Genomic DNA, 15023 nt, shown 5'->3' with positions numbered 1-15023 from the left:
GTTAGGGAAAAAGAAAATCTTGAGGTAATTGATTTTGAATGATGTGCCAATCAGCATGATGTGTGTGTGTGTGTGTGTGTGTGTGTGTGTGTGTGTGTGTGTGTGTGTACACAGATATTTGGCTCAGCCCGGAGTGGCTGTAGAGCCACAGGTGCAGGATGGGAAAGGATAGCATCTAGAACCATGCAATTGGAAGGTCTGAAGAAGCTTTCTCTAACAGAAGCAGTGGCATCTACAAATGAAAGCAAGGAATGGTGAAGGTTTCCCACTACCTTGTCCCATTGATATCCTTAGTGTAAGGTCATTGGATGAAACTGGTCTATGGCAGTTCATTTCAGGTGTGCTGGGCTGGTTTTCAGAAAGTACTCTACTTGGCACAGGCTGGTTCTGGAGAGGCCAGACTACCTTTTGTGTCATTAGCTTTGCTGCCTTCTCTTGTTGGCCTGGCTTCCTTGGAGGTAAGGCCTTGATGGCATGGAACTTGGAAGATATATGAGGCTCCAGAAACATTCATCAAGGAAGTCCATGAATAGCAATGAAGCCAGCAGTATCATGGGTCTACCGCAGACCAACTGCTGTCACCCTATCTGGGGCCACACCCTGAAGCTGCGCCCTTGGTGGGAAATGAACTGAGCATTTGGGGATCGAGGCCTGGCATTGCTGCATGTTCCTCACGCAGGAGTCCAAATGCATATTCATAGGAGCCCACATGCAGGACTGACTTGGGGAGCTGACAGGAAGCAGTCAATCTGTTAAGCAAGTTGGTATTTTATAAACCAGATGTTCGGTATTATTATTCATCATTCCATTTGATACCAGAATGGTCCCCATTATGCCGAGGAGGAAATAAAGGCTATGGAATAATATACACTTATTAGACAATAGTGCACTGCTACCAAGCATTTCAGAGGTCTGTTCAAAGCCTGGGCAAGTGCAATTGAACAGCAGTTCATTTTAGGATTCCCACGTGGACCTGAGTTAATGGGATTTTACCCAGATGGACCACGGTGATTTCCCCGCCTCTCCCCCACTGCCCACTCCTTCCCTTTGGAAAATGAATGTTGACTCAATGTCTGCATTTTTCTTGGAAGCCATATGTATGAATCATAAGCAGGGTCCTTCCTTCAACAGCCTCAACAGGTTTTGGGGGATGGTGGTGTGCACAGGCAGGCAGGGACCCCCTAGTGTGTGGGGACAGGGGTGTCTGGCCATGGTTGACTGCATAACTTCTGCTTGGTGGTCTGGTGTTAAAAATTAAAAAAGAAAGAAAGAAAACTCTTGCCACTGGCTGCTATTTCCGATGGCAGCTGTACTGAGTGACTTTAGATCATAAAATGCTTACAGTGCAAATTAACGTTCAAATTGACATGTGCCTTCTCATGAAATGTTCAAGAGGTGCAGAACCAAGCTCCATGGAGTCAGAGGTGCCAAAAAGCTTCTTAAGGTAGTGCCATCGGTGTTTCCAGAATCCTGCCAGTTTTTGGGACCACACTCAGGAGGCAGTATACACATGAGAAAGGGTACAGGTTAGGTTGGTGACCAAGCTCTAGTTAGAAGTTTCCCTAGGAGAGGAGCCATTGCCCCCAAAGCACTGCATTCTCTTTGTCTAACTGGGGCTGGTTACAAATGAGTGGTTTCGGCACCAATGCAATAATTATGGGATTTTTTCCCCAAAGTAATAATGCAGCGATTACATTGGGAATTAGCCCTTGAGTGAAGTTGATACCGTACTATGGCTTAATAATTGGGAAGCTAGTTTATCATGATTTTGTATCAGTGCCAGGACAATTACTGGTGATTTATAACTGATTTTTTTTTTTTACTGGTTTCAAGAGGGGGGGAATAAAAGCTCCATTCCTCATTATGACCCTTAGTGTGTTTTTATTTCATCCATGGCACATTTTGGCACTGCCTGGAATCTTGATTTGAGTTGCAAAGTGGAAGTTTCTCAGAGGTTACAGATCAGCTAAAATCAGTTTTCACTAAGGCGTTATAGATAAATCAAGGAGTCAGAGTATGGGGAGATTTCTGATTCTAAGAGATGTTTACTGAGGCTTGGACCTGCCTTTGGATGTGACCTTGCATGCCCCCAGCAGTGACCACAATATAATTCAAGTATTTTTAGCATGAGCTTGGAACCCTATTTTCATAAACAGTTATATACTGTCTAATTGGGTTCCTGGTAGCAATCATAGTCAACATTGTCTTGTTGTTAATATTATTAAGCCACTTACATTATGGCAAAACAATTTTATTTACTTACTCTAACACCCAAATTAAACTGCCACTTATAATAAATTACACAATTCTTGTGAGTTTTAGGAATTCCCAGGTAAGCAAAGCCAGTGTGTGTGTGTGTGTGTGTGTGTGTGTGTGTGTGTACATACAAATGCATCTTACATACACATGTGAAGAAAGATGTATCTTACAGTTGTGGGGACTAATACAACTAAGATTTTCAGGGTAGTGTGGAATATTGGTAGACTGTTGGTATGACATAAGGAAGAAATGACGTTGCAGTTTTGAGTCTGAATACTAGAAACAGAATTCCTTTTCTTTTTCCCCTTAGAGGGGCCTTTCCTTTTCCCTTTTACGGCCTTCAGTTGATTGGATGAAGCCCACACACATGACGAGAGTAATTTGCTGTACTTAGCCTACTGATTTCAATGTTAATCACATTTTTTTAAATGTGTGTGTGCGTGGTATACCCAGTTAGGTACACATAATGGGGTCCACTTCACGAGTGGTAAAACAGGTCTGCAGGTGTCTATCTTTCTCTCTATCTCTCTGTCCTCTCTTAATTTCTCCCAGTCCTAATTAAAAAAAAAGAAAAAGAAAATAAAAGGAAAGATGACCACTAGGAACAGGAGATTTATAGTGCCAGCACCAAACCCCAATGGTAACCCTAGAGGCAACAACAAAAAAAAGTGATAGTGATACCTTCTCAGTAGCTTCTAGACTACTGTTTGGTCTGGACACTGTCATCTAGCCATGTTAATACAAAAAGATGTAAATTCCCAATCTTTGGAGGGACATTAGATGGTTGTCTTGCTTATCAAAGGGAATTATAGCCCCATCTGGATATAAATGAAAAAGTAATAGAAAAATAAAAAGCATACCCCCCACCATGAAAATACTCTGTTAGGAATTTTCCCAACAGCTACAAACATCTTTTTAAATTTTTATTTATAAAATGGAAATATCAACAAGAATATAGGATAAGAAGAGTACATTTAAAACTACAAACTTCTATTCAACTCCCTTGAATTTTTATGGGGATAAAGTGGGAAGAAAAACCCTCCAACAATGTTTCTATAATTTTAATATGCACAGTCACTGTTGTTTTCGCCAGGCTGGCTTCACGGGCAGGTAACAGAGACTCGGGGACTCATGGCTGGGTTGTAGGCAGTATCTCTTTATTCATGCAGGAGTCAGTGCAATCTAAGCCGAGCTAAGCTAAACTAAACTAACTAACTACAAACAATCTTGTCTTTATAAATATACTAGCCCAGTAGGGTGGGAACAGGATGCAACGCAGAGAGGGTGGAGAGAAAAGTGACTGGTGAAAATCAGGGTATGACAAGGAGAGGGGGCGGAGCAGGCAAGAATTCTATCACTGAACCACCAATGCCCAGGAGGGAGGGTGGTGCTTGTTAATAGTGGTTATGTAAATAGAATACAGTGGTTATGTAAATAGAATGCAGTGTTAAGCAGGGGGGGATTTAAACCAAGTGAAACAGAAAAGGTTTTTAGAAGTAGAATTAGAAACATACCAACAATTCCCCCTTTCTTTTTAACTAATGGCCATAGTATCAGGATTGTGGGGTGAACAGAAACCTATATCGTACAGGCGTTTTCAAAAGAACTGGCATAAGACATGGAAAACAAAATAGGTGAGCAGCAATAACTAGTGTGATGCCAAGGGGAACGTTTCTTGCCTCAAAGGGCAAGGCCTAGCAGGCAAAAGGGCATTTCTTGCCTCTGGGAGCACTTCATGCCTCTGGGGGCATCTCTTGCCTCAAAGGGCGTTTCCTGCCTCTGTGGGCATCTCTTGCCTCTTGGGGCGCTTCATGCCTCTGTGGGCATAACCTAATAAGGAGGGGAAGTTTTCTACCTCTGTGGACAGAGCCTGCAGGCGAGGGGATATGGTCTATAAAGTCTCAAGGCAATTGGCTGAAGTTAGTCTTTGAGAAACACAGCAGCGTGTACCAGTAAGTCCGATGGAGATGTCAGTCCAAAGTAGCTGACCACAGAAGAAAATGCCAAAGGATGAAACGCTGCATGTCTGTCTCGATGGGGAATGTCGGCCACCAGAATTCTGCTTTTCTGTAGAGAGTGAGCTTTGGAGTCTGTGAATCTGTTTCTTCAGGTCGTGCCAGGTCACATCATTGGTTTCCGGGGGTGTGTTGTAGTCATTCCATCTTGTGGGCGGTGTCAGAGAACAGGGGTCCAAATGGATTTCCGGGAATTCCATTTGAGTAGATGCTTTTTCATGTGAAGACTTAACAGCTGAAATTCACTTACTTGTCAAACAAAACTTGTAGCAGATTAGAAGTTTACTATAATTGATAACTCCATTAAAATTGGAAGTCCTTTTTAGTATGATTTTAAGGTTTGTTTAAACAGTTTAAACTCAATAACATGTGGAAAGGTAAACAGAAGAACCACGGTAGAAGCCTCAGGCATGAGAATAATTAACATAATCATTGCACTATCTGCCCCGCCCATAACTCATATCGTTTCAGGATTAAACATTTCAGATTTATGCCAAGACGTAAAAAAAGAAATCAAAGGAGGGAAAAAACAATTTTTTGGATTGTTTCTGGATGTCTCTAGAAATCATGGATGCATCCAGCATTTTTTTTTAAGTCAATGTCATACAAAAATTCAGTCATTCAAATCACTCTCTTATGAAACAGATCTCACCATGTAGCATTATGAGTCCCCGGAGGGTGTCCTAGTCCAAAAAACTCTTCAAAATTCCATTTAGGGTGCTTCTGACTGTTCCTGCTGTATTGCTTCAGGCATCTACTTTTAAAAGCGTCTTCCCATCGAAGAAAGAATCCAATCAGGAGAGTAGAACTAACCACGTGTCTCCATTCTTGGGGACTGCCAGGGTACTGGTGAACGCTCCTCAAATTAGAGTAGTCCTTCTCCATGGGAAACATGCGAGAAGAAGTCCAGAAAGTCCCAGTGGAAATCCCCATGCATATCCCAAGGTCTACGATCACGGTCATAAAGAACCAAACTGTGGCCCGGAGCAAAATGTAGTCCTTTTCCTCAGGAAACATGGGAGAGGGAATCCAGAAAGTCCAAGGAGAAATCTCAGTGCATCTCCCAAGCTCTATGATTAGGGTCACAAGAAACCAAAGTTCCCGGTCAGGGAAACAAAGTGTGGCCCAGAGCAACATGTTCCAGAGACAGAGTAACTGTCTCATGATGAAACAGTAGAGGCTTTGGCAAACCTCTTCGTAAGCAGAAGAGAAGACCATAGTGCATAGGTAGGCAAAGTCTTCACTTATCTGGGAGTTGCGCAGGTCCGGCCCCACATTGGGTGCCATAATGTTGTTTTCTCCGGGCTGGCTTCACGGGCGGGTAACAGAGACTCAGGAACTCATGGCTGGGTTGTAGGCAGTATCTCTTTATTCATGCAGGAGTCAGCGCAATCTAAGCCGAGCTAAGCTAAACTAAACTAACTAACTACAAACAATCTTGTCTTTATAAATATACTAGCCCAGTAGGGTGGGAACAGGATGCGATGCAGAGAGGGTGGAGAGAAAAGTGACTGGTGAAAATCAGGGTATGACAAGGAGAGGGGGCGGAGCAGGCAAGAATTCTATCACTGAACCACCAATGCCCAGGAGGGAGGGTGGTGCTTGTTAATAGTGGTTATGTAAATAGTATACAGTGGTTATGTAAATAGAATGCAGTGTTAAGCAGGGGGGGATTTAAACCAAATGAAACAGAAAAGGTTTTTAGAAGTAGAATTAGAAACATACCAACAAGTCACTACTAAAGTACCAGATTCACAGGGTCTGCCATGAGACCTGGGACTATGCAATTCTGATGTTCTGCAGTGCTTCAAGGCTGCTGCTATGCTGTGTACTAGGCAGTGAGATCCGAGAGCTGGAAGTATCTTTTAGAAAAAGAAGACTGGTACAAGATAAAGAGTTTTTTTTTTTTCTTAGAAGAGTAACCAGTGTATGGGAACTCCAGATACTTAGCTTATAGGATCTGAGCTTAATCTTTTTTTTTTTTTGCATTTTCTTTTTTAAAATAATTTTATTAAGGAGTTAGTAGTTTATAGTACAGTTATTGACACATAGGTACAATTTCTCATTTCTCCTTGATAGGTTTCTGCAAAACACACTAATCTCAACTTCAGTGCTCCTCCACCATCATAAACTAGGACCCCCCAAACCTTATCCTTATAATGCTGCTTCTCAAGAAGACTGAGAGGGTAATGCCCGTTTTTCCAGAAAACACTCTAGACTTGAAAATAGTGGCTCTTCATTCACATGGCTTCAGTTGAGCCTTGAATTGACTGTGGAACCAGCTTCACACCCACTAAACTCTGCGTGCCAGTTCTGTTACCTGTTAGCAGTGTCTCTTGCCTTGATTTTCAAACTGGACTCTGCTACTTCCTCGTCTTACTGTCTGAAACACAAGGGAGAGGAATTAGCACACTCTGAGACCTCCAAACAACAGATACAAGCTGAACACTTTCACATTTTATCTTCTTGGTGACAGTGCTAGAAAATACTGACATTATTCCACATGAGGACAGGGGAACTTAACTAGTACAATTAAAAAAAAAAAAACAGTACGATTTAAGTTGAGAGTTAGAAACAGACTCATCTTGAAGCAAAGTCCTCTTTGGTTCCCATCTATTTCCTCACTCTTCATAGGGACAGAGTGGCAGATCAGGCCTGACTTCCAACATTCCTTGAAAAGCAAAGGTGACAGTGGGTTTTAGTTCACCTCTGAGCCATTCAGAAGGCTAAGGGAGTATATCAACTGCCAAAGCTCAAGGGTTCTTCTTCTAAGAGAAACACTTTACTTCTTAGCTATGATTTTGAGAGGTCAGATGATTCAGTTTTACTTATGTGCTTTTGTTTGGTTTTCTATCTGAGATTAGCATTCCGAGGTCTAAGGAAGCCCAAACAGGCCCTGATTCAGCTACCTTGGTGAGAATCAGCACTTCCAGGTCCCATCATTTCCCGAAGGGGCAGCTTTTGAAGCCCTCTAACTCCTACTTTAATCTGCTCCATTACCCTATCTTTCAGTAGAAGCCAGAGGGCTGGGTAGTAGCACATCTGGTAAAGACCAAACTTTACAGTATACAAAGACCCAAGTTTAAACCCCCTGTCCCCACCTGCAAGGGGGAAGCTTAATGAGTGGTGAAACAGTGCTGCAGGTATCTTTCTTTCTCTTTCCATCTCTATACCCCCTCCTTCTCAATTTCTATCACTGTGCAAGAAAAAATACCTCAATAGTGTACATATTGATCATAAATGTTGGCCAAGTGAGATAGCAAAAAAGAAACAACCTGTGGTGATAAAATAAAAGGCATCACTAAGATCCAAATATGTCTTTACTAGAAGCCAATTACAAATCTTATGGGTCACAGAGGATTTAATGGTAATGGGGGCTTGGGGCTGGGGGCGTTCTTGTCTGGATCAGGTTGCAGGGATATCACAATCCTATGGGGCTCAAGGTTGAGTCCATTCCATTCAGCACCTGGCTGGGAAGGAAAACCAATCATCAAGGGGAGGAGCTCTTCCCTGCTGTAGTTCCCAGACATTTCCCAGGTAATGGTTTCCCTCTCTCTATCTAGCTTGCCGATGATCAGGGCCTTGTCCTGATGACTACAGTCGCCATGCCTGTGTTTAGTAAGCAGAATGAAACCGTGAGTACAGTGGTTGAGCTTCCTGCTTAATTTAGTGTTCCCAGGGCTTCTTTTTCCCTCAGACTGTTCTCCTCTGACACAAGTTCTGGTGGTATTGATTTTTCCCTCTCTCTCTATCCTGTTGCTGAAATCATAAAATCTCACAGAGATGAGAGGAATGCAAATAGGCACCCATTTCCAAAGCCAGTGTTTTCCCAAAATTAAAGTGTTAAGTGACCAGAGGAAGGATGGATGTCTGTTTGATAAAGATGTGGTCGGTCACCTAGGGCTGGTGAAATAGCGCACTTGGATAGTGTGCTGCTTTGCCATATGCATGACCCGTGAGTGAGCCTGGCCCCCACCACACTGAAGGAAGCTTTGGTGCTGTGGTCTCTTTCATTCTCTCTCTCTTTAAAAATAATAAATACGTGGGTCGCCAACCTTTTATTAGTTTCCTAGGGCCCTGCTAACAAAATGCCCCAAAGGGGTGCTGAGATAATGAAATTCATTCTCACAAAACCCAGAGGTTAGATGTCTAATGACCAGCAATGTATGGGGAAGGTCACTGATATATGGGGTAGGTCACTCCTCACCTCTTTCCAGGGCCCCAAGATGTCTATGAAATAGCTTGACTCTAATCTCTGTCTCCATTTAAAGATTACTCTTTTCTCCTGTGTTTCTTTTAAAAAATTTTTTTGTATTATCTTAATTTATTGTAATTTATTGGATAGAAACAGCCAGAAATCAAGAGGGAAGAGGGTGATAGAGAGGGAGAGAGACAGAGAGATACCTGCAGCACTGCTTCACCACTTGTGAAACTTTCCCGCTGTAGGTGGGGACCTGAGGCTTGAACCAGGGTCCTTGTGCACTGTAATATGTGTGCTCAACCAGGTGCGCCACCACCTGGCCCCTCTATGTACTTTCCTTTTTTTTTTAAAAAAAAGACATTGGGCATTGGCCATAGAACCTGTCTTTCCCTGATGATTTTACCCTGAGGTCCTTAACAAGTCATATCTGCAAAAGCCATCATTTTTCCAAATGATGACCTAGGCTGAAGGCCTACATGCCCTTGATTTTACAAGGATGGCTTTGTGTCTTGTTACAAAGGTCTTTCTTTAACTGGAAAGTATCAAAGTATCCACATTCCATTGACCTTAGAAATTAAGACCCGAGAGGCCCGGTTTTTCACCTTAGTCCTGGATTTCAGTGTGCTGCTGGAAATGTTAGACTAACTACATCTTCCCCTGACTATTTAATCTTGCCTGGGCACCAGATGACAGTGCAAATGGAGACAGTCATGAACATGCTCAGTCTCTCCTATAGAAAGCTACCATCATAGAAGCTGATTAATGAGCATAGTCCACAGCTGCTGAAGTGTTTATGCTTCTTCACATCAATTTTTAATTTTTTAGGCAAGGGGAGAGGATTGTTAGGAGGTCTTATTACAGGTGGTGTTGAGGGCTGCATCAAGTAAAGCTTGGTCTGAGAAGCTACTGTTCTAGTCTAGCAGTATTTTGGGTGGGCAAGGAGTTGGGGGAGGGTAAAAAAGAGCACACCCCTCCCCCTATTATAGAACTAGGTTAATTCCTGCCCGCTAAAAGTTTGGAGAAGATACTAGTATGTGACTTCTCACATGCTTCTGTGTTTTCTACCAAATTGACCTACTGTTATTGTTTAATGTTTGTTTTCCCACAGAGATCAAAGGGCATTCTTCTGGGCGTGGTTGGCACAGATGTCCCCGTCAAAGAACTTCTGAAGACCATTCCTAAATACAAGGTAATGCAGCACTTCATCCACAGTCCAGAGCTTGAATGGAATGTCTGAGATAATTTCAGAGCCAGCTATAGGGATTTAAAGGGACCTTCTACTGTCTTTCTGGAAGGGTTTTAATTGAGTGAAACAGTGGCAGTCAAGCAGAGCATGGCTGAGTATGTCCACACGTGTCTAACCCAGATTCCCATGATTTTGAGGATGCCTGTACATGCCAGTGCATGTCTACACAAGCCTCACGTCTCTGATAGTCTGCTAACTCATTCCTAACTCACCCTGTTTAAGGACCCTTATAAGTCTGTTAATTCTTTTTTTTAATATTTATTTTATTTATTTATTCCCTTTTGTTGCCCTTGTTGTTTTATTGTTGTAGTTATTATTGTTGTTGTCGTTGTTGGATAGGACAGAAAGAAATGGAGAGAGGGAGGGGAAGACAGAGAGGAGGAGAGAAAGACAGACACCTGCAGACCTGCTTCACCGCCTATGAAGTGACTCCCCTGCAGGTGGGGAGCCGGGGTTCGAACAGGGATCCTTATGCCGGTCCTTGTGCTTTGCGCCACCTGCGCTTAGCCCGCTGCGCTACAGCCCAATTCCCAAGTCTGTTAATTCTTAGCATGGACTTGACTGCTGACTGAGTCTCTTCTCTAGTTTAGATGGTGACAGATTAAAGATTAACAGCTCTGTCCTACCCCTAAATTAAAACTCATGGCACTAAGAGAATTTTTTTTTTTTAAGTTTTAAAGGTAGTTGAGGAGGTGGCCTAGGTATGCGTATAACAAAGACTGAACCTAACTGCACTTCTTTGAGGATTTAGACTAGCATAAGAGAACTTATGTTATCTTATGTAACTTATGTTGGTTAACTTAGTTCCTTGGATAGGAACTAAGAATGGAAGCACTCAGTGTCAGAAGCACAGAACAGTGGGAGCTGAAAATGCCAGCTCTGGGAAGCCAGCCCTGCCTCCATCACTGCTTACTCTCCTTTATCCACCCACATTGTGTTTCGAGTGCCCTGTTCTCAGCATCACTCCTTCAATGTTTTAGTTCGTGAGCCACCATCACAGCATTGTGCTCAGCCAGACTTAAGGTTTCCCAAACTCCACAGGACTTCCTTGCAGTGCTAGATTAGAGCCTACTAGGCTGGGCTAGGTGACTGCTAGCAGAGGACAAAGCTGGCCCACAACCTTCTCCCACATAGGCTGTTGCCTTCAGTGCGCTGTTGACAACTTTTTACACCTAAGACTCACCAGTGGGCTTCAAGTATGTTGAAACTTGAATGACCCAGAATGCCTAGCAGAAGAATGGATTTTGATAACTGATGGGGTCATCATGTCCAGAGATTCACCACCATCTTTGAAAATAGAGTTTCCCAAGAATTTGGAGGTCATGGGAGAAAGGCTATAGTATGAAATCATGTGTGGCAGGCAGAATGCTTTATTTTAGGATAAGGACAGGCCCACCTTCTGACAGAGGAATGGGAAAAGAGCAATACAGAAATTAACAGCAGACTTGTTCAATCATCTCAGCTCAAAAAGATAGCAGTCGAAACAGTTGAGGTCATGCCTCAAAAACTTGGATACTGTGAGAGATGTAGGAAACAACTGTCTACTATACTGTGGGATTAGACAGGATGTCCTGTGGGACAGTATCAGCAAGTGATATTTGCCAAGTGTCAGTTGTAATTTGTGCATTACTATTATCATATTACCAAGTCCACAGGTTAGCATAGTGCTGTTGTATCTATTAAACTTAGAAGAAACCTTGGCTTATGTAGTTCACAGAAGTCAGGGCCACCTAGCAGAAAGCAGTGAGCTATTATTTATAAGATTTCAACCTGGTTTGTGTTTAACTTCTGGACCCACATGCTGAAAACTGATCTAAGCCATCCACCTGCCACTACATGACTTGCTCTCACATACCATATAAAATGGATGTCATTATTTAGGTATAATTTATGTTGTAAATCAACTCAAACCTTTATCTAGAAGAACAGTAGGGTAGTTAATCACTGTAGAAAATAATTTTAATGAACCTCCCAGTGCATACTTGAGTGCACAGGTTCAAGCCCCTGGTCCCCACCTGGAGGGGAAGGCTTGGCAAGCAGTGCAGTAGTGCTGCAGGTATCTCTCTATCTCTCTCCCTCTCTATCTCCCCCACTCCTCTTGATTTTTTTCAGTCTCTATCCAATAAATAATTCAAGGGGGCCAGCTGATGATTCACCTGGCCTGGATTCAAACTCCTTGTCCATACCTTCAGCGAAGAAGAAGGTTCACAAGTGGTGGAGCAGTGCTGCAGGTCTCAATATTTCTCTCTCTCTCTTTCCTTACCTACATCTCTATCTCTTACCTTGTATAAAAAATGGTCATGTGGACACACAGTGGGGTCATGTAAGCACTGGGCCCCAGCAATAACGTTGATGTCAAAAATAAAAAATATGATTTAAAGAGTCATGAAAATGAAATAAAAGGTGGGTTTAATCATGTAGTAATTATCAGCCTGGATTCTAAAAATGAAATAAAATAGAAAATATATTAAGTGACTGCTTGATAGCCTAGGGCACTGGATCTGAATTCTGGCATTTTTTAAAATTCATTTTATCAGCAATTGTTAAATTGTTAAAGGTAAATGAAGCACCTTATTTTTTTATTGATTTCATTATGATCAAGTTTGTTGGGTAAGAGGGATACAATTCCCGCCACCAGAGTTCCATATTCCATCCCTTCCAGTGGAACCTTTCCTATTCTTTTTTTCTTTTTTTAAAATTTATTTATAAAATAAAAAGTAGAAAATATTGGCAAAACCATAGAATAAGAGGGGTGAAATTCCACACATTTTCCACCACCAGTATTCCATATCCCATCCCCTCTATTAGCTTTCCTATTCTTTATCCCTCTGAAAGTCTTGGCCCAGGATCATTATGAGGTACAGAAGGTGGAAGATCTGACTTCTGTAGTTGCTTCTCTGCTGAACATGGGTATTGTCAGGTCAGTCCATACTCCCAGCCTGTTTCTTTCTTTCCCTAGTGTGGTAGGGCTCTGGAGAGGTGGGTTCCAGGACACACTGGTGAAGTCATCTGCCCAGGAAAGTCAGGTTGGCATCATGATAACATCTGCAGTTTGGTGGCTGTGTGGGAGTGGTGTGGAACTATATCCCTATTATCTTTAAATCTTGCAAAACTTTATAAAATCACTAATTTAAAAAAAGGAAAAAAAGAAGAAGATGCTTTATGAGAAAGTGATGGAGCACTGGGGACTGGGCACCATGGGGCTTGTCCAGTTTGGGGCTGTGTGTTCCCTGCCTTTGGGTCTCAGGTGGCAGCACCAGGACCATCATTCAGAAGCCCAGGATGCTGCCTCACACCTGCTGTCCCAAGCATCTCAGTGTTTCCATTTGATCTGCATCTTCCAAGTACCTCTTATCTGGCTCTAAGCACTTCCTCCCCTACTTGAGGAGAAACTTGTTGACCATATGTGGCACATCTATTCTGGTGAGATTTAGGTGATCAAATTAGAAAAGCTACTTTTATAGCAAGAAATTAACTTTAAGCTAAAATCAGGTACCCACACAGAAAGTGGCTGCTAAGTATAAGAACTACCCTGCTTGGGTTTACCAAGATGATGAAGGTGTCCTTTGTCCTACTGCCATGCTAGGGTTCCAAGTATCAGCTCATTCATTGGGAATTTGAGAACTGGAATTGTTTCTAGGTGCATCATAAGACACTGGACAGATGTTGGAAACTATACAGGGCCCTAGAGACTGAAAGTTAATGGTAGAGACTAGTGACAGCTTAGAGACCCCAAGGAAAGTACACTTTGCTGTTATTAAAATATTCAGATGGCAGTAGGTGGCACAGTAGATAAAGCATTGTATTCTCAAGCATGAGGTCCTGTACATACCAGAGTGATGTTTCAGTTCTCTCTCTCCCATGCTTCCTCACTAATTAACAAATTTATTTTGTTTTTAATTGCCACCAGGTTTGTCACTGGGACTTGGTCCCTATACAGTGAGCCTACCACTGCCAATGGCCATACCTCCCTTTCTTTTTTTGATAGGACAGAGATAATTTAAGAGGGTGGGGTAGAAAGGGAGAAACAGAGAGACACATTGTATTTGCTTCACCATTTGAGAAGCTCTCCCTATGCCACTGCTGCAGGTGGGGAGCAGGAGCTCAAACTTAGGTCCTTGTGCTTGGTAAAATATGTGCTTAACCACATGTGCCACTGATCAGCCTCCCGGTTAATAAAAATTTAAAAACTCCCCCCAACCAAAGTGTCCAGTATTGCTAGCTCATTGGCTAGCACCCATAGGGAGTGGGAATCTTGTTTCCAAAGATTCTTAAGTCTCTTATTTCACATAAGAAAATATTAGTAAGTGTACAAGGGGCCTTGTTCAAGGAACTACTAGAGATTGGCTCAATAAATCAAGAATATTATATGGAATTGGTGAGGATCACCCTTTGAGTCTATTTCTCTAAGTTTCCCTTGCCAGCAATGGGCTAAGATCTTTATGGCATGATCTTACGTAATAATAGTTATATACAGCTATTACTTGTGTTTTATAGCTAAAGAAACTGGAGCACATAAAGTCTCAATATCTTGCCAAATCTCAATTAGTAAATGATTTTTGCAGTTCCCAGATTAGGAATAATCCCAAATGACAATAAGAATAGTAATCATTGCAATAATTATGAAAAATACTTCTTGAGTATTTGCAGTAGGTGCAATAAAGGAACACAAACATTCATTGACTTTTTACTGTGTTTGTATGGTGCAAACTACTTCCTGTATATTATGTCCTCTGAATCTTTATCATGCTCCTGTAGAGTGGATACCATTTGGCCACATTTTTACCTGAAGAAAGTGTCCTGACATAAGGCAACTATTAAAAAGAAAGGAAACAAAGTGTGACAAGAGAATGGAGGACGATCAGCTCCACAACAGTGCCTGGAACACATGTACTCCTGGGCTGGAGAGACAGCACAGTGATTATACCTTTCATGCTTGAGGTGCTAAGGTCCCAGGTTTAATCTCCAACACCACCATAAACTAGATTTGAGTAGTGCTCTTGTCTATCTCTATCTCTCTCAATAAACATAAATTAATATGGTATTTTTTATAAAGAAAAGATATGCATGCACTTGTGTGTTACACTTTCCTAAGGGTCAAGCTGGGCATGAGAGACCCAAGTATGACTGGCCTTCACCTTAATCTTCTCTGTATTTCCTCCAGTTCCCACAGAGAGCCTTGGGGAGAGGTGTGTACCTCAGCCAGGGAGAGCCCTGAGCCTTCTCATATGCAGAGGAGATCTCCAGAGAGCCAAGATGGGTCACACCTTTCCCTCCTGATTAACACCTAATAAATGATGAG

The 15023-nt window shown here is 42.2% G+C and overlaps 1 protein-coding gene across 3 annotated transcripts in view; it reads left to right on the top strand.

Moving 5' to 3' along the window:
* The window catches only part of CACNA2D3 (calcium voltage-gated channel auxiliary subunit alpha2delta 3), a 1089122-nt gene that overhangs the window by 817449 nt on the left and 256650 nt on the right, over window positions 1–15023 (top strand). For all 3 annotated transcript variants that reach the window (XM_060203105.1, XM_060203104.1, XM_060203106.1), the window contains exons 15-16: window positions 7838–7909; window positions 9584–9664. In XM_060203105.1, the coding sequence (XP_060059088.1) occupies window positions 7838–7909; window positions 9584–9664 (153 nt within the window). The remainder of the gene's footprint in view (window positions 1–7837; window positions 7910–9583; window positions 9665–15023) is intronic.

The sequence above is a fragment of the Erinaceus europaeus genome, chromosome 12, assembly GCF_950295315.1.
Source record: "Erinaceus europaeus chromosome 12, mEriEur2.1, whole genome shotgun sequence".
In the NCBI taxonomy this organism is placed as follows: Eukaryota; Metazoa; Chordata; class Mammalia; order Eulipotyphla; family Erinaceidae; genus Erinaceus; species Erinaceus europaeus.
The sequence above is the reverse complement of the archived record's forward strand: the minus strand, read 5'-3'. Positions and strand labels throughout refer to the sequence as shown.